This window comes from Struthio camelus, chromosome 17 (assembly GCF_040807025.1).
Source record: "Struthio camelus isolate bStrCam1 chromosome 17, bStrCam1.hap1, whole genome shotgun sequence".
Lineage (NCBI taxonomy): Eukaryota > Metazoa > Chordata > Aves > Struthioniformes > Struthionidae > Struthio > Struthio camelus.
In genome coordinates this window covers 8,405,703-8,425,056 of record NC_090958.1, presented here as the reverse complement: position 1 = coordinate 8,425,056, position 19,354 = coordinate 8,405,703, and the positions used below count along the sequence as shown (strand labels likewise).

Sequence of the window (19,354 nt, the reverse complement as noted above, 5' to 3'; positions counted from 1 at the left end):
CAAAAGAGCTTTGTATCTCCGAATGCATATACTGCATACACAGCACGGACACAACGCTTTAAACTTACAAACACAACATGCAACTGTCTTACTCTAACACAGAGATAACTATAAGCAAAAGGAACGTTTATACGAAGTCTGCACAGAGCTATCCTGAGGACCTCACCTCCCAGTTGCCTCATGGTAAGCCAGCTCCAGCAGCTCAGCAGAGGAATGTGTCAAATCCTGCTGCCCATTGCCCTGCATTTCTGCCATATTCTGACGGGTCTGATGATGAATCTGGATAGCTTCTCCTGACGGACCTACACAGTTACAGTTTGATCACTAATCATCTCATCTGCCTTGGTTTCCTTAGTTCTTTTCATTTGCTCATAGCTTTCTTTCATTAACAGCACAGGCAACACTAACTAGTGGAAATTAAGAAAACATACTTGGGAAATCTTCAAAAGACATTAACCCCTGGCATCTTTTCTGAAGCCACAGAAACACAGTACTCTTCTAAACATTTTGGAAGGCCTATTTACAAAGCACTAAATGAATCTGCGAACAATTCAGCATCTGGAAGCCAAACCCAAATCATAGCAATGATTCACTTCCACAGCCTCCATCTACTATAAGCTTGTTCCACAGTATCTGATGTTGCAAGTTTACTAAAAGACGATAGTATTTCCAAGAGGATCTCTGCTTTATCAAAGCCTATCCATTCCTAGTTCAGTTTATATTACAGTGCAGAGTATTTCAAAACACTGGAGCTCACATTGGTTCTCTTGTTGTGCTAATGTTTGGACAAGAAGTCACAGCAGGCTAATATGCTATCAGAGACTTACCCACAGGAAAAGTGTGCATCCAGCGCCTCCTATTCGATGTAAGCTTCATGGGCATGCGGGACGGGGCAAAGGGGTTTATCAGGGCTCTCTGGGGTGTATAACCACCGGGCCGAATGTGCAGCATGGATTCTGCACTGCCAACATGGAACCTCCCAGGGGCACTGGAATCACGTTGCTGAGACTCCAGCATGTTCTCAAGGACGTCTGGAAAACATAACTTTAAGTTAGTGTGAGATCACGCAGAGGCTAAGCAAAAGAATGAATTGCTCAGGGACATACAGAATCCCCAGAACGAATTGCTGAGGGACATGCAGAATCCCCAGGGTAAGCGGGAATAAAGAGAGCTGGAGAGTACATAGGGAGAGAGGCTGAAAGCAATTTCAATCCGTTATCCAAGTTACAACATAAATTTGAATCCAGATAAGAAAAAATACAATTTCACCTGCCAGTACAACATTGTGTCCACTGTGACTCCTTATACTAAATTAAGCCATAAAGAAACTACTGGCTATGTGACCTATGCAGAATTACTCAGAGCTTTGAGAATTCCTGAGAAATCATCAAAACAGAAGACTGACATGACATACCAGAAACTTCAGGATGAGTAACAAAGGCAAAGACAGAGCAGGAAGCACACCTGAGTAATACATATCTTTTTGTAACATTCAGATTTGACCACTGAAACACACGATTATTTCCAGCAGACACAGGACACACGATCTCAAAAGCTACCAGTTAGTCATTACTATCCAATGTAGAGCAGATGTGCAGTTATTTAGAAATAGGAGAGGAAGAACTAAGCCAGATGACTAAGTAGCATTTGCTTTGTTCAACAAATGGAAACCCCAGAGAGGGGAAGGTCTCATTTACCACCATGTCCTGCCAATCAGGACAAGTGAAAAATCCCTCTTACTCTGACCCTTCCCTCCCCACCAGTTTTATCCAATACATGTCCTCACCCAGCTGCACACTTCAGCTGGGATACAAGGCCATCCTTCAGAGTAAAGGAGTAACAAACACCAGACTGCCTATGTGTATATTAACTGAAAGAGAACGAATACACAAAGGGCAAATGGAATGTGAAGTTCATTGTCTCGTAGCAGTTACAGACCAGTAAATCCAACTGCTGCAGCAGGACAAATACAGTGTTAGAGGTGCCATACAGCATGGAGGGGGGGAAAAAAAAGGTATAAACAGCCCTCAGAGACAGCAAACTAATTTTAAAGACTATCAAGCAATTGGAGGAGAACTGGTGTGCTGCCAAAAGGAAGGATCCAGAAAGTGACTGCTAATGACAATAAATCCTAATAGAAAGAAGTTATAAGCAGGTCCCCCAGGGCTCACTACTACGGCAAATTTTCATTTCACTGATTGTAAGTGACCTGGATAATAAAAAGTTACCTGGACATGTTCACATTTGCAGAGGGGCACAGGAGAACAGTCAAATTTTGGAAAAGGTAATAGATGAGGGAAATGAGAAAATCAGTGTCAGGACACGTTATTTAGGACAAGCCAGTAAAAAAACATGCAAGGGAATTGGACAAGGATAATGAAGGGAAAATGCACACCCAGTCATATTTAGAGCTGTGGAAAAGCTATAGCGGGAATACTAATGCGAGCACCATCTCCTCTGTGCTGGCCTGGCCATGGCCGACATTAACTTCCATCTTCTCTCTCCCCTCTCACCACCTAAGACACTTCCCCATCTGCCTCAGGCTGACCTCTGGTGCTGGTATAGCCCAAAGAGCTGCTGACTTCATACTGGTGCAGATGAGGTCGTGGGATCATCAGGATGTTGGAGATCTTGCCCAGTGAGCTGTCATCCGAAGCCTGGCTTCTCACCTCCTCTGGGGGCAGTGTGCGGCTCTGCAGAGAAGGGCTGCAGGAGACATCATAGGAACTAGAGCTCTTCCTGGTACGACTTTCTCTCTCCCTCACAGATCTGCTGAAAATAAAAAGACATGTCCTGTGATATGAAAGAGAGATTAACTAACTCCTGGATTATCAAGGGGCTCCAACAGGCTCCAACTCATGTAAGAGACTCAGTACTGGATAGATGAGCTCGAGGAGGCTACAAAGAAGCTATCACCATTTTTTACTATGCAGATACTGTATCCTTTTATACATCATACTACACAGGGACATAGCACTAAAATGCTTCCAGCACAATGACTGTGAAAGGAGCATGCGCAACTCTTTATGCGATTCTACAGATACCACACCAAGCTGGTGATACAGATGTGGTGTAAGAGATACTAGATCTGAACCTACACAGCTAGAAAAACAGAGCTAGAGAGAAACTATATTAACTACATTAAATTGTACTGGCATCTTTCAGTGTGGATTTCTACCAGCTGCTCAAGCGAACAAGAGCCCACATACACAGCTTCCTCAGAGCTAGGCAGTACGTCTAATAGAAGGAAAGCCGTAGAATACTTTACAACAGGTTCATCAATCCCACTACGCTGTTCTAGAATTAGTACGCTCACAAGCATCTTACCTGAAAGTGGTGCAGCGCTGTGCTCTGGACGGGCCTGGTAGTCTGAACACCTGGGCATCATAGCCATCATAATCTACCTGGATAGGCAGGGCATTCTCAGCATCTTTTGGTGCCCCTAAAGCTGAAATAAAACCATAAAATACTGGAACCCCTTTCAAGAATGTTGTTCAAGGTCTGCAAGTTAGAAGCATCCAACTCACCACAGAGAGTAGTACCTATTCCAAAAGAAACTGCATACAAAAATCTCATGAGCAGAACAGCTACAGCAGATGCGTTAGCTCAAAGCCTCTGAATCACAGTTCCTGAGCCACTAATTATCTTCCCCCATACAATCCCCCCATTATATCTGAATATTAAATCAATAATCCTTGTATGAAGAGATGCAAACATTCCAAACAGGAAATTGCACATTTTAAAGTATCTTTAAAAGAATGGACATAAAAGCACACACACCTTCTGAAATGAGGTATCAGGAGAATGCAGGCCTCTCCCACTCTTTTTGTGGGCATAGTACCAACAACATCCCAACGTCCTCTTCTCCCATTCCCACAAGCAGTACTTCTTGCACACTAGCATGACACCATCTATTCCTCTAGCCAGGTGACAAGCAGCCAGGATAGAATCTGCCCCCTCCCTCTATTTGCCGAGAAGGTAATTCATACATGTTTACTAGCATCCTTGATAACAACTATCTGGTTTTGACAGTTTTCTGCAACAATTATCCCATTCAGCATCTCAGCAATACTGTTTTTGCTGCAGTGTCATTATCTTACTGAAACTATTTAATAGTTTGGGAATCAGTGGGATAGGTCATTCCAGAACAGAATTACTCACAGGCGTCTCGGCTATTTTTTGCTTTCTCAGCCAGTGGCTGGAGGATCCAACGCAGCAAGTGCAAAGTGACACGCGCACCAACAGCAACAAAAGAGAGCGAGTTAGAGAGAAAGAGGGAGAAAAAGAAAGAAAGTCAGCATGTTCTAAGGAAATATCCCCCTGGTGCGATCAAGCATCAGTATCTAGTGTAGAAATTGAGTTTATCCTGCTGACTCAACGAGGCAGAAAGACCACTTTAGTCTACAGTTAAGAAATATGAAATACTAATACTCGGTCACAATCCATAATGTGAAGCACACCTTCACTGACTCCTTTCCTTCCCACTACAGAGTTCTCTGTTACAAAATTAAACTCTAATTTTAAGGTTGGCTAAACCATTCCCAACTAGTTTCATCCTAAAAAAGACAGACATACAAATGAGCCCCTCATTCACAATCCCTCAAGTAAACTGTCTTTTAACACAGAAACTAGTTTCTGCTGTTCCAGTACTAACATTGCTAGAAGGATTCTGATGCCTGGCTAAGAAAAGTTATTATCTGCTTAACTCATAAGAAGAAAAGATAATCAGAAATGTACGTACCTTCCTTCCTGCCAACTTAATCCGTGGAGTGAAGCTGTTACACAGGAGCTGGCTTTTGGATGTGTAGAAACTGAAAAGGAAAAACAGGGTTGTTCGGCTGTCTTCTAGGAAGCGAACACGGTAGGTATGAGGGTTGGTCAGCTACTTCACACACAGACCATGAATTCGAGCTACGATGGAGAAAAGGGAATACCTTTCTTGCAGAAGATGACCTATATGAGAGACTGATAGATGGTTAATATGAGAGAAGCTACTCTTTTCTCAAACTCCAAGCCTTTGATTCCCATACGCTCTCAGTCTAGATCTCTCTTTAATGTGCTAACTTTTGCATTCCGCAGTTCACTTTCTCTTTTCACAGAAAGATACCAACTTTCACTATCTATACATTACTGCATATTTGACATGATTCTTTCCCTAATTTGCATGACTGTAATGACTTACCTAGTTGCTTGTCAACTAAGGACCTCCTCCCATCTTCTCAATAGTTTATGCATTAAGTAGCTATTTCAAACAGTTTATGTATTCAGACCTGTTTCTTGTCATCGACATTTTTTTAAAGCCTGCCTTGTTATAAGCCTTCAAATGCCATTTTCACCTAAGGAAAAGATCAGACAGCTTCCAGCTACCTGAAAACCTTGGGTATAAGCAACCCGTGAATGATTGTTGGCCAGGACAGTTAGACAATAAATACTTGCAGAAAAAACAGCTATTAAAAGAGAAAAAATGCTACAATAGAACAGGGACCTTGGGAGTAGTTTTCATTCTCAGCTCTGATCTCTTTGGATTCCTCTCCCATTTCTACATTTAACAGAAAGAAAATCTACCAGGTCTTGGAGTGAAGGGACGTTACACTATGAGCCTCAGTGTTTCCTGCAACTATGCTAACGTTTATCCCTGTATACACATTTTCTTTGCCCATAACTGTTCATTTGTGATGTATTTGTTTTCATTGGTAATCAATTTCGTTGACGTGACTGTATTTTAGATGTTTAGCTTCTTGGCTTTCTTTGAGCATATTTCAAGGCTAGACATGAGTTAGCTGGGAAGAAGGCTTAAGATCAAGACTCCTCCCCCTGCAAATTACCCTGTCATCTCTGGTACACTGCATTAATGCCCAGATTTCTGCAAGAATGCCCCTAGTTCTGCAAGGCTATTGCGATAGCTGTCTGTGCTTCACAAGCAGAGCAGAGGAAATGAACAACAAAACAAGAAAGAGAGAATTCAACAGATCTAGACAGAGAAAAGCACAACACAAAGGTTTATAGCAAAGGCTGGTATTTCCTCAGAAATCTTAGGTTCACCTATGGTTTATCCAGTGTGGGATGTTGTAGTCATCACCCAACCTGGAGTCCCCCGGTCCACAGCGATTGTGGAGCTGGAAAAGGAAGTACAGCAATTAGTTGTGTCTAGCTAGTCACAAAGGGAGTAACATTTTTACCAGTAGCAGAGAGAAGGGAAAAGAAGCTTCCATTACCTTAAAGAGTGGAACAGCATGCAGTGGTTGTTCTCCCATGCATACCAAGTCCACACCAATCCCTATAAACGAGGAACAGAAGTGTTCAGCTACACACCAAGCAGGACTGACTTGCTAAGACAAAACAGATCTGGAATTTGAGCTAAGCCCCACATTGTATTCATATCAGATTTTTAAGATGCAATTATAATGAAAATACTAGTTAGCAATCCCATGATATGATTGCAAACAGATAGCACCAAGTGGGGATATAGGAAGCTTTTCTTCTAAACATAAGTTACACAAAATTATTCTTCAAGGGGAAGGTCTGATGGGACTGATTAAGTACTCGGCTGTCTCCAACTCATGTGAAATTAACTACCTGCCAGTTCTCTAAAAATGTTGCCATTTCAATACAAAGTTTGGTTCCAGCTGTCTTATACCTCTTTCCAGAGTACCTAGGTTATAATAGTCACTTTTTCAGAACAAAGGAAGTAGAGCTTTTCCAAAATTTACTTGTTTGCATTTATAAAAGTTGCACAGTATTGCAAGTTATTTACCATTGTCTATCATCCGCTGTTTGGTTAGAATCATAAGGAGCCGATCTACTTCAAACACACCCACGCCCGGTGTGATAACCACAGACATTTGGCCAGTCCGATCGAAGTTCCGATTTATGTAATGCTTGTCAAACACTAGAAGAAAAAGCCATGGAATACACATATCCTTTACAAGAAAAAGATAGTGGATGTTTTCAGAGAGCAATGTCATATGAATAGTGATATTAAGCAGGATTCTTCAAAGCGTGCACAAGCATGGGGGGACTTGTACACAGCCTTGTCCAACCAATAAAGCTATAGGAGAGAGATGAGTCAAGAGCAGAGGAGAAGAAAAGATGAGAAATAGATGCATGCATAGGAATATTTTTCCTCATATGCTCAGTGCTTCCTTTATTTCACCTTAAAAAAAAAAAAATCCTTAATCTGATTACTAATCAGACTAAGTAACACGATGTACTCTCTCCCATGGAAGTAATTAGTAATTAGCAGCCATTAAGGTGACGGAACGATATCTGATGTAAAGAATTACAGAAAAGCAGATCTTTGGCGATCCCTTCCAGCTCATCAAATCCATCTTCCTGCTAAACAGATAGATCTACTTCAACTGTCATGTTTGATCGCATCTGCTTTTGAAAGGCTTCCAAAATTATAGATTCCAGCCTCTATTCCAAGAGGTTCCCACACAGACAAACTGCTAGGAAAAAAAAAAATTTCACCCTAACAAGGCCCTGTAAATGTCTCCTGAAGACTCTACTACTCAATACTCAGTCAACTGAGCCTGACAGCCAATTTTTCCAGAGACACAGAACAGTTTTTCCTGAAAGCAGAAAATAACAATTTAACCACTTAATATTCTCCTTCTCTTCTCTGTGTTAAACGCGCCAGGCAGCAGGAGTCCACACCCATTTACTGACAGCTGCTTTAATCGTTCCTCCTCTGCATATTTTTATCCACTGCTCACAACTTACCATTGAATGAAAGATTTATGGCCTCCAGGTAGTTCCCTTGTGCTGAGGTAGAATTGTAACCTGGCGGAAAGCCCTCTGGACAAGCATTTGGAGGGTTGGGGAGAGAAGGAGGGAAAAAAAAAAAAAAAAAGAGAGAGAGAAATCATCTTTATATAGACTACCTGTTAAAGAAAACAGAACTGCTTTGGTAGTACAACCTATAGGCAAAATTGGTATTTGTTGGCTCTCAGAGAGATACAAGCAGAATAACTTATCCAGGAAAGCACTTTTAAGTACTGCAAACACTAAACTCCAACTGAGACTAAGAGTTTACAGGCAACTTTCAAATAAAAGGGTAAAAGCAGTGGGGAGGGAGCTACTTGTACCTGCTTGCTCTAGTCGTACCAGCACAGGATACTGGATGAAAAGTTTTTTAATGGTCACAAGCAATGAGGTCCATTCTTCTCGTCTCTCATTCTGAACCACAACTCTGGATAGAATAGAATTTAATTAGGATCATGAAAGGAAGTTGATGATGAGATGAGAAAATGAGAAATGATGAACAATTTACAGCTACAGCAAAAAGAATGCACAAAAGATGATGAGTTCTACCTCCTCCTGCTCGGCAGTACTTTATAACTACTACATATTTGTACCAACCATTAAGATGCGCAAACAAGGCTGGGCACATCAGCCTCGAGTAGTTTAATCTCTTGCTTCTGACAGCTTTTACACTAAAGCCTGTTCCAAATAGAATTCCAGTAAAATGGACAACTAATTTTATGTATCACATAACATAATTGTTCCAAAAAGCAGTAAGATTCTGAACAAGTCCAAGCTCAGGATCAACCAACAGCTTCAATAGCTGTGTCTGCTGTGACCATCAGCCAAAAAGCTCTAGCACCTAACTGCAAACACTTGCAGTTTCAGTAGTGGTACCATCTGTTCTTCAGCTTCAAGAAAGTAAAGATTTGAAAGATAGCCAAGCCATAAAAACTACTACTAACACTACAGAACTTAAGTTTGTTGGCAATTCCCATAAAGTGCAGACAATAATACACTCACCTATGAGTAGAAGAATAATCTAGCAATTACGGGTGTGCATTTACATATGGCATGGTGAGAACTCATCAATTTGCTCACATTTTCAGACATAAATGTTTTTCACAATACTAACTCCTTCCAAGGTACTACAGCTAATAACTGGATATTCGAAATGAGGGTTGCAAATACACTGTGAGATAAAAGGTGGGAGAACTGTAAGGAAGATGTACTTGTAAAAATCTTCATAAAATCTTCCCTCGTGGTCCTGCCGAATTGACGCACGCTGCGTTTCAGGAAACTCATCTGAAATAGAAGCAAAAGCAAGTATCACCCTGCACTCTTGTGTAGAAAAAGTTCCTGCCTTTTCTAGTAAGGAACAGTTATTTCCATTAAAAAAAAGAAAAAAAAAGTTCTCTCTCCCACAACATTAAATTGCTTTTAAAACAATATGACAGGAATGTGAGTATGATGAGGAAATATTCTTCCATGCAAGGCTTTCACTACAGTATTTGCATAACAATGGTCATGTAACCATTGTGCTTAGCACGGAATCGTTTGGACAGGGACTTAATACATCGGGGGTGGGGGGAAATAGCTTTTGAAAGCTGCTGAAGGAATACTTGATTGAGGAGATTACAAAAGAGTAGTTTTCTCTCCAAATTAAACACCGAGTTTTTCCTCTTCTCCCTTCCATTTCTACAGGAGGACAACAATTTATAGGAACCATAAAAATCAATTCAGGCTTTTGCATCACAGCAACATAAAATTTATAGAAGCTGAAGTAATACACGTATTTCTTGAAAACCCCTCCTGACCAATATTCCATTTGCGTTCTACATCTAATGAAAGCATAGTAACCATTACGAGAATGACCCTTCTTCATTTGCAAAAATCACTGCCAGCCTGTGACCAACTTGCATGAGAAGAGGAGACAGGTTATGGGATTTACTTACCTATAGATTTTGCTTCGTAAAACGTTCTAGAAAACAGAACCACGGTCACTTCATGGCTACAATTCTTCTCCTTTCAAGGAAGGATAGGAGAAAAAAAAAAAAAAACCCAAGGGTCACACTCAGCAGAAAACTGCTTGTGTGCGCACACACACACACATATATATATATATAATCTAGAAACACATATAGTAGCACCCTCTCTCCCTCACAGCAAGGATCAAAGGTAATCAGAAACAAAACTGACTGCTGGGTATCTGCATCAGTGCTGCATAGGCTTTTATGAGATAACATAATGCTCTGACCTGAAGATCCTATTCTGCTAGGCTACATTACGTTTAACAGGAGCGCTCTCTACTAGTTTCTAAAGTGACTCTTCTCTGTAGTTGCCAGGATACAAGATTTTTGGATTAAAAACAAACACACACACACAGTTATTTCAATTTGTTTGATTATATAAACCTACTCTCTTATGACAATGCTTATATTCTTATTTGTCAATGCTGAAAGAGATGGCCCTAACAATTTCAGAGAAACAAAAAGTTAAGACTTCGCAGAACAATTACAGTGCCAACGCATGCAATGCAGTTAGCAAGCTGTAAAGACCATAATGGCCATCCCCTCAAAAGGGAAAACTTGAATAGCCTTGGTCCGAGTGAACCCCTGGATCTGCTCAGCTCATGCCCAACATGGCATACTAATACTAAACGCAAAACAGACCTTTTATAGACACGTCATGCATTGGTCCTAGTAACTGCAGTGGTCAAAAAACTTCATGAAAATGAGACAAATCTGATGCGTACACTCCTGCTTTACTTGATGTTTTATACCACTGCGATTTGTACTTTGCATACATGCTATACACTCAGGATTTCAGGTTCTTGCCATGTCTGTTATACTTCCAATTTAGGTTGCAGATTTCATATCTGCCTCATCTTGGGTATTGCTATGCTTCTCATTTAAACCAATGGCAGTTTGGTGGATAGCTCTATGGCTGAAAGGGTGTCAGCCTCCAATGCCACCCTCCCTCTCCTCTAACGCAGCATTGCTGACAGAGCTGTACCTGGCTCAGAGCCAGGCCATGCACTGACACAGGAGATGACACTTGGTTTTTCAGTTAGAAGACACAGTGAGGCTTTCTGCTTGTTTTTTAAAACACCCCACTTTCAAGTAGCTTGCACTTCCAGTGGCCCATGTACTACAGCCTGGACCCCCCATATTAAAAGATGGCAGCATTAACCAGATTACACACAGTACCAGGGAAATATGAGGAACTGAGATGACCTGGAACAAATAAAATCATGTAAATCACACTTGTACATTATTACACAAGCACAAGCACAACTACATTATACATTTGATGACATCAGTCCAGTCAGACCCCCTGCACATGAACAAATCAATTGCATGATGCACATACAGTAGATGCAACAGATAAGTATTGGAACTACTCAGCACATATAATTTATCTGCAGACCTGCAGTAACCACTCTTCTGATGCTGAGTCCTGTAAACCATAGCACTGACTGACAGCACCTGGGTCTTCCTCAAACCGGCACATCAAAGGGCTCATTGTTTAAGATGACACTGACTTGCTCTTTCAAAACAGGATGAGCTCAAGCAGCTATTTACCTTCCATTTTGTGAAGAGGTCAGCAAGGAAACCATTCACAGCTTTCTCAAAGTACAGGTCCCCTGCAAAGTAAACATCTCTAAAGCATCAAACAGCAGCAGTTACTTCAATCGTACACTCATGGATCCAGGTAAATTTAACACAGAGATTCTAGGATAATTAATTTTATTAGAATCAGAGCAGAATAACTTGCTGTGTGCCTACTCAATGTTAATATTTCTGAGGCAAAGATGACAAAAAAGGATGAAAAAGCAAGGCCATGCTTCAGAGGATGTAAACAAGACTACTATATTGTCAGAGGGATCTGACCTTTACATTCATTATTCCAACGTGTTGGCAACACGCTGGGAAAGCATCTGTACTATCTTTCAGAGATACTGATCCCCTGCTCAGTTTTGAATAGCTGCCCAGTTACATATGCCTAAACACATGGTCAAAGGAAGTGGTAAAGGGGTTTATTAAAGAATTAAGCCAGAAAAAAATAGGACAATGACACAGATAAGTCACTCACACTCTTAACTGCTAAAATTTTAACAATTCTAGCTGACTCTACCAGGGCTAACATAGGGTTTTTGCTTCCTGGCTAAACCATAAGTCGAGAGAGATGTAAAACATCAAAAATCTCTTTGCACAGGGCTCCCATTCATTTCTAATTTCAGGATTCGCACAGGCTTGCACCTGCCCTCATCACTCAACACAGACAGATCCACAGGAAAACCTTTTCCAGGGTTCATGGCCCAGCTCGCCCCCTTGAAGTAGTCACCGAGATAATAGCACCCAGGCCTTACAGTAAGAGTAGAAAACTATGGAATACTCAGGAGAGGTAAAGGCCTGGCACTACCAGCCAGATTCCAAGAGGGGACCATAGCGCAGCTCACAGAGCAATGCCTTGGCCAAAGGCAGGACGTTTCAGTTTTCTACTAGTGACAGAAAAGCTTGCCGCCATCTGCATTTGCAGCCAGGCAGCAAGTCAGTTACACCTACGTACCATAGATATCAAAATCCCACATTTCACAGCTCATCTGGATAAAGATATAAACCATAGCTGAAGTGGAGCGGAAGACCACCTAGAGAGCAACAAAAGATCTTTTTAAAAACAAGGTATATTCACTAAAGGCATAAGAAGGACACTAACTAGAAGAAACTGTTCAGATCCCAAGCAACGGCTTCCCTAACAGTCTCCAGGGATACAGTTTAAGGAACAATGTTTTTGGCAGAACTATCAGATTACGCAGTTCCTGGTCCCGCCTCACCAACTCCTAAGCACTCGTTCTCAGCTCTTGAGGCTGAGCTCTTGCATTTTGTTAGCATGAAGAATTGGACAACGAAATAGATCGGGGAACTGATCCAGCTGAGAACTAATGCAGTAAAAGGGTTCCCCCCTGCCAAGACAGACCAGTTCTTTGATCTCCAGTTCACTACACAGTGGCGTTAACACTGCTGCCAGCATACTACAAGGAGCAGGAAAGAGACGGAACAAAGTGACTGATTGCCATTGCCACAGAACGCATAACTGGGGCCAAATTGCAGAAGTTAACTAGAGAGGGACTTATACGATACTCTGCCCCCTGTGTCATGGGGCACTTCCTCTCTAGGGAGTTGGCATTTCAACCGCTGAAGTAATTCCTAGTGCTGGCAGTGCGGAAGGGAGAAACTGTATCAATTACTCATTCTCTTGAATTTGTTACCATTCTTTACCTTACAACACAGACAATTCAAACGATTCACACAAATCTGCAAACAAGAGGGAATTACAAGAGGCCTAGCAAGGAAAAAAAGGGAAAAACTTCCTTTCCCCCACTAACCCAAAATCTTACCCGCGTGTCCTCACTGATGTAGCCACAAGTGACTTTCTCACTCTTAACCCACAGTTCACCTGCTTGTGCCCTGAAAGAAAAACAGGGAAGAATATTTACTAACCAGAATGAATATGGAGATTAGAAAAATCAATCTTTGAGCAAATTAGGGATGTGCCAAACTCCGCATTCCAGGATGACTTGGAGATAGTATAAGTGTATTTGAATAAAAACTGATCTTTAATCCAAAAGATGTCAAAGAGCTGTTTTCTGCTGCATCCACATATCTCCTTGACCCTTTGTCATCTCAACAGCAGCCAGAGTAACCCCCTTCTGTATACTATTAAGCTTTAGGAGGGCAAAATACTCTAAGAGGTGAAAGGTAAATTATTTGGCATTCACAGAGGCAATGAGTACGGTCACCTATCCTATCACAGGTTTCTTCTACTTCAGATCAGGTAAAACTCTTCCCTCATCTCACAGTACAGACGGAAGTTTGTAAAAGAGTAAGAGAAGGAAAAAACGTGGAGGATTTTTTAGAGAAGAGTCTCACATTGGATAGTCCGGACTCACAGATCTGAAGTCATAAGTAATAGTAAGCACTCAGAGGAATAGCAGCAGTAGATTGTGTTCCTCACAATATATTATTTCCACTGACAGGTGGAAATGCTAAAAATATACAAGTTTAGAGCATTTCTCTTTATAGTTGTCTGTTAAGTCAGAGATCTCTCTGTTCCTCTGTAATTTTTCTATATCTAGGAACAAATCAGAATAATAAAGCACTCACCTGATACCCGCAAATTCAACTTTTTGGGTGATATAAGCACATGTGCTGACCTAAGAAAGATTAGTTTTAGGTGTTAAAAGAACAGCACACTCAAAGTAGATTGATTTGCAAAAAAAAAACACACTTGAATACCAGACTCCTGCCATAAAAAACACGAGGGCCGCTGACCATAATTGCAAATAACTTCTCAACCTACGAACCTCCAGATGGGACAATGGAAAATAGTCTTGTAACAGACAGGAGCCAAGCTGAACAACAGTAATAAAATAATCATTTGCCTGGGGAACTGGCCACAGAGCAACCACAGACTGCATTTCAGAGATGCAGAAAAAAAGAATTTTGAATAGTTGCTTAGTAAGTGATTTTGTCATAGAACAGCTGCTTTAGTGTGCTTCTGTCTGAAAAACATTTAGATTCAATTCCTTCCAAAGGTAGTAAATTAGTAAAATTCAGAACCGAAGGAAAAAACTCTCAACAGTGATTTCAATGTCCGAGGGACTAATGAACGTTGTTGCCACAGAGTGTGAAATGATAGGACTATAATTCTTTCCGTAACATATCTAATATGCATTTCTCCCACTTTGATGTCCCACTTATGTAGTAAGCGGCTGTGTGCTACTCAGGAGCGGCTGACATTTGTCTCTTCCTCAGTTTTCTGTATTTTGTAAAAAGCTTGTTTTATTTTACAGTGAGCAAGGGAAAAGGTACACAATCTCCTGCACCCTACACAGTAAGGCAAGCAGAGGACGTACCAAACTTTTCTTCAGTCGCCACATATCCCCACGCCCGATGTACTGATCTTTGAAAGTCAGCTCCACCAAGTCCAAGGTCACCTCCTGGGAAATGGAAGAAAGCTTAGCTTCTACTCATTGTTTCCAATGCAGTACCCTTCAATCTGTTCTAGTCAGGACCAAATGTTACTTGCTATTCTAAAGTAAACCAATAATCCTAACAGACACAAGACAAAAAGGAAATCCCATCAGAACAACTGTCAAAGCTGCACGCATACCTGGAACCCATGCGAGCTGCAGGATGTTGAATAACGTGATCAGAAAAAGCCTCATGACTATGTGCTATGAGTCCCAGTGCTGATCAGAACCACAAGTAAAACAAATGATTTCCACTGTTCATGAAACAAAGGAAGCCTAGCTTCCTGTGGATTTTTGTCTCGTATTGAATGCACACTTTGACTGAAGCTCTTCTGATAGTTGGGACATTCACAAAAGATGCCTCTTATAAAGGTTGTCTGGCACCAAAATATGTGAATTCATGCTACGGCTTTTCTTTTGACTGGGCCACTTACATAGTCTCTTGCCTCTGCATGATTATCCTGAGACTTCAGGAATCTAATTATCTTTGAGATTTCTACATCTCTGTCAAGGTATGTTGAAGCTGATCTATGGACTTCGAAAGGAGAGGGGGCAATGGGGACAGAAGAAAAAGACACATGAAAACTAATAGTGCAGTTGCCCAAGGCTCTTTTTCTTACAGAAGACGACTAAAAACCTTTTAACTAAAAACAAAAAAACCCACAACAAAAAAAGCCTTTATTCAACACCACTGTAGACAGAAATCCAAAGGGCTCCAAATTAGCTACATGAAGGGGCAGACAGAAACAAAGTTACAAAGCCACATACCTTTGGGTCAACGACATTCACATGGACATCCTGGTACGGCCGCAGTCGGAATACCTGTGCAACAGTCTGATCCACGCTTATAGTTTCTGCCACAGAAGAAAGGACAGACAACAGAGAAGTGAACATCCCCCCAAAAGTTTCCAGGTGGCTTAAAGTGCCAAATCATTACAGTGAAGTTCTCATGAAACATTTAGGACCTTAGCAAAAGACAACAGCATCTCTCAGCTACTGCTAAATAAAGATTTGTTAAAATCAAAGCAGGGGAGATAAACTTTAGCCTGAAATTATTCCTGCAAGAAGACGACAAACAGTCAGTCAGAGAGAGCAGAAAAAAAATTTAAGGCTAAAAAGCCAATAATTTTGTTTAAATTGCACCTCACATTACCCAGCCAAAAATTGATTTAAAATTGGCTATTCACTTCCTGATAAAATAATAATTGTTCCACTCCTAAACAGACAAAGCATTGATTTTTCTCACCAAGTTAAAATATATGGCATTACTCGATCACTGCTACAGTCCAATCACGTAATCTTTGTCTATGATCTTACTATGCATATTGTAAGTCTAGAGGCTCACCTTTCTGCAAATCTTCCTTAAGTGACTTCACTTGCAGGAGCAGGGGGCTAGGACACAAAAAAGAAAAAAGGCAAAAAAGTTGAAACATAAATCTACTCTGACTAAATCACTCTCTCAAAACAATTTTGCAAAATTGAGCACGCGATCAGCTAAGCATTTGCAATACCACATTAACAAACTTTTATATTAATATTTTCTAAAAACATCACACATCATCCTCTCTGCCTGACACCCCTTCTTGTTCTTTATACCTATTATAACTATAAGGTACCGTTTAGCTAAATGTGATGCTCTAACAGGGAAGATAAGCCACACAAACTTCTCAGATCATCAAACAGCTACACTCCTACTTTTCAGACATAAGCTGCAAAATAAACATTTTCTTTTAAGGAGGTTTACGTTTTTGCAGCCAGATTAGGAAATTTTCGTTTTGCCTAGGAGATACTGTAGAACTGAAGAGCAATCATTAGGTAACAGCAGCTTTATCAAGAAGATAAAGACGATGTATATTTCTCCATATTCAGGTGCTACTTACCCTACAAACAGTCAGCAAACTAGCATCAAACACAAAGAACTCCACAAACTTTAGGGAAAGACCTCTTGCTATAGTTATCCTCTTTACTCTTCTTCAGGAAGAAAAAACGTAACAACCTCCTGAAGCAAAGTTATGAAATCAAGCAACCAGTAGTCCCTCAGTCTAGAGGCTACCGCACACGAACATGCCCTTTCAGTTCCCTAACCACACTTGACTGGTAACAGCACAAAGAGAATTCACCTGTATTCATCATTGGGATGCGCAATTTCCACAACATCGCCCAGCTTGATTTGAAGAAATACTTTAGGATTCACCACCAGTTCATCATCTACAAGACAAAACATAAATGAATGAGGAAACCTGCAATGAACAAATATGTATCGAACACAGACATTTTTTGTACGCACGAACCTGCTCAACATTAATATACTAGTCCCAGATTAACACATTAGCAGCACACTATATTCACTACATGATAGGGCCCCTATTCAGCCACTTCAGTCTGGCCAATCTTGCAGGCAAAAATTTTTCTTTCAAGTCGCAGAACATTCACAGCAGATTTGTTCAACAAAAGAGCCTGCTTTAGTTAGGCAAGCTGAGTCTTTCTTTTTTTTTTTTTTATTATTTCCCATTTAGCGAGCACTGGCAGGAAGGCAGATAGCTAGAGAATCTACTTAGCAAAACTTTGTTAACATGCTATGATTTGGAGCCCAGAAGTAGGGAGCAAACAAATAAACATTGTTCCTAGTACACAGGAACACAAAATCTGACCCTATATGCATCCACATGCAGCAATAACAAGACACCTCTGTCACCCTTATTAAGGGTGGCTGAAATACAAGGTCAGAAGAAGAAAACAGATGAAAAGTGACATAACAAAAGCAGAAGAGGTAGAATAAAGCCATTTTATTTTACAGATGCAATCATAAATTTTGTTCTGCTGTATCTTGCTACTGAAAAGAGCTTTCCACACTTTGGCTGGCAATACTGCTCGTTAAAGTTCTACTCTTCTTGTTGTGTTAAAAAGATCAACAAAGCAGGTCACTGCTTTCAAATAAGGAAGAAAGTGCAGGTCTCACTGTTATGAGCCAGAAGATACTGACCACTGCCTCCAAACCCCTTCTTATGTATGACGAGCTTGTACACCTTGTTGGTTCTCATCTTGAATTCCAGTTCTTCTCTGGAAAGAGAAGGTCCCTCCCACCGTGGGGGGCTCTGTCAGCACCAAGGCGCTTCTCAGTTCAGCTGCTTTGAGTAAAAACAGTCGATGACATCTTGCAGACCTAATATGTAAATGGAAAAACGAACAAAAAACCCCACAGGCCTCCTGTTATTACAAAATTATTCCTTATACTCTGGGAACATGTCTGCTATTATGAAAGAACAACATTTCTGTGAAGAATTATTTTTCAGAGAGTCAGGGATTACGTGAAGGAAGGATGTTCTGTCAGCAGGACTGCCAGGGGAACTCACTTAGGCAAGAACACCACACGTGAAAGGCTGGCATGCCACAGAGGTTAATAAATTTCAGAGTAAAAGTTTAGCAAAGATCCCTCTTCTACCAGCACTCCCATCAAAGGGGTAGCATCACTCTCTAAAACTGGATTTTGTCTACTTCGAGGATGAATTTCTGAATCTAATGTTTTAACGACATAAGATCAATACTCAAACTTATGCCCGCAGCTGAGGGATCATCTCTTTTTGTCACTGCGCTGCACGGTGACTACAAGGGACTCCACCTCGCACACCAGAGGCGGCTGCGGCCAGCAGAGGGCCGGGCGCGCCGGCGCTGCACGCCTATCGCACCGAATACTTCCCCTCCGCGCACCCTCCGCGTTTTTCTTCCTGCTCCCTTTATTTAAAAGAGGGAGACTATCTCTATGGAGGAGCTTTACTTTTGCCATTTACTCTTTTTAGAAGTGTACTAAAACTGAAGATTATCAGCATGGACAGAGGTTCTCTTCCTAACGCTTACAGCCACGTTGTTAAATTGAAATACGAGCTCTTCTAGTTACAACACGCACTTGCGATGACCGTACCCGCTTCCCAAATCACAGCGCGCATCAGAGGAGCAACGGAGGCCTGAAGCAGGTTACGGCACCAAGCTCGCAGATCCCCTTTTGCGGGTGCCCGTTCAAGCAGCGCGCTGAAAAGACCCCGGGGGGGGGGGGGGGAGACGGGACGGACAGACGTTTAAGGCTGGTGAAAGCAAAGCTTTACAAGACCTTCACAATGAGCTCTGCGGCGGGTTTTAAACAAACGCCCATCCGCCGCGCGTCACCCCTGGCGCCGAGGCGGCGGCCGGCGAGCGGAGCGCGCCAGGCCCGAGGCGCAGCGCGGCCCGCGCCCGCCCGGCGGGGCCGCCCTCACCGGGGCCGCTCACCCGCAGCCCCGGGCGGGCAGCAGCGCAGCGCAGCGCAGCCCCACGGCACGGCGGAGCGGAGCGGAGCGGGGGAGGAGCGCAGGGCCCTGACCTCCCGCTCCCGGCGCCGCTCCCGCGTCCCCCGCCGGCGGCCGGGCGCTGCGGCGGCAGCGGCGGCGGCGCCGCGACGCGACGCGACGCGACGCGACGCGACGAGACCCCTCAGGCAGCGCTCGCCGCTTCCGCATCCGGGGCCCGCGAGGCCGCCGCGCGCGCGCGCCCCACGTGACGCCCAGCACAGCGCCGAGCGGGCTTCGGACCTGCGGGCGGGGG

At 42.3% G+C, this 19,354-nt stretch overlaps 1 protein-coding gene across 19 annotated transcripts in view; it reads right to left on the bottom strand.

Annotated features, from left to right (window-relative positions):
• DEPDC5 (DEP domain containing 5, GATOR1 subcomplex subunit) overlaps positions 1-19,271 on the bottom strand; it is a 50,259-nt gene extending 30,988 nt beyond the window's left edge. For 10 of the 19 annotated variants that reach the window (XM_068911795.1, XM_068911793.1, XM_068911801.1 and 7 more), the window contains exons 1-23: positions 18,699-18,830; positions 17,763-17,942; positions 16,900-16,987; positions 16,125-16,171; positions 15,548-15,633; positions 14,663-14,746; positions 13,911-13,960; positions 13,145-13,214; positions 12,316-12,394; positions 11,328-11,389; positions 9,699-9,768; positions 8,976-9,048; positions 8,088-8,191; positions 7,723-7,797; positions 6,755-6,889; positions 6,216-6,277; positions 6,043-6,116; positions 4,742-4,811; positions 4,162-4,198; positions 3,328-3,448; positions 2,549-2,772; positions 828-1,031; positions 167-302 (exon numbers count right to left, since the gene is read on the bottom strand). In XM_068911795.1, coding sequence (XP_068767896.1) covers positions 167-302; positions 828-1,031; positions 2,549-2,772; positions 3,328-3,448; positions 4,162-4,198; positions 4,742-4,811; positions 6,043-6,116; positions 6,216-6,277; positions 6,755-6,889; positions 7,723-7,797; positions 8,088-8,191; positions 8,976-9,048; positions 9,699-9,768; positions 11,328-11,389; positions 12,316-12,394; positions 13,145-13,214; positions 13,911-13,960; positions 14,663-14,746; positions 15,548-15,633; positions 16,125-16,171; positions 16,900-16,987; positions 17,763-17,820 — 2,009 coding nt within the window. In that variant the 5' untranslated portion in view covers positions 17,821-17,942; positions 18,699-18,830. Of the gene's footprint in view, positions 1-166; positions 303-827; positions 1,032-2,548; positions 2,773-3,327; positions 3,449-4,161; positions 4,199-4,741; positions 4,812-6,042; positions 6,117-6,215; positions 6,278-6,754; positions 6,890-7,722; positions 7,798-8,087; positions 8,192-8,975; positions 9,049-9,698; positions 9,769-11,327; positions 11,390-12,315; positions 12,395-13,144; positions 13,215-13,910; positions 13,961-14,662; positions 14,747-15,547; positions 15,634-16,124; positions 16,172-16,899; positions 16,988-17,762; positions 17,943-18,698; positions 18,831-19,133 lie in introns of those variants that run through there. The other 9 variants (XM_068911794.1, XM_009687429.2, XM_068911803.1 and 6 more) reach the window with 2 other exon arrangements.
• Positions 19,272-19,354: the final 83 nt, after the last annotated feature.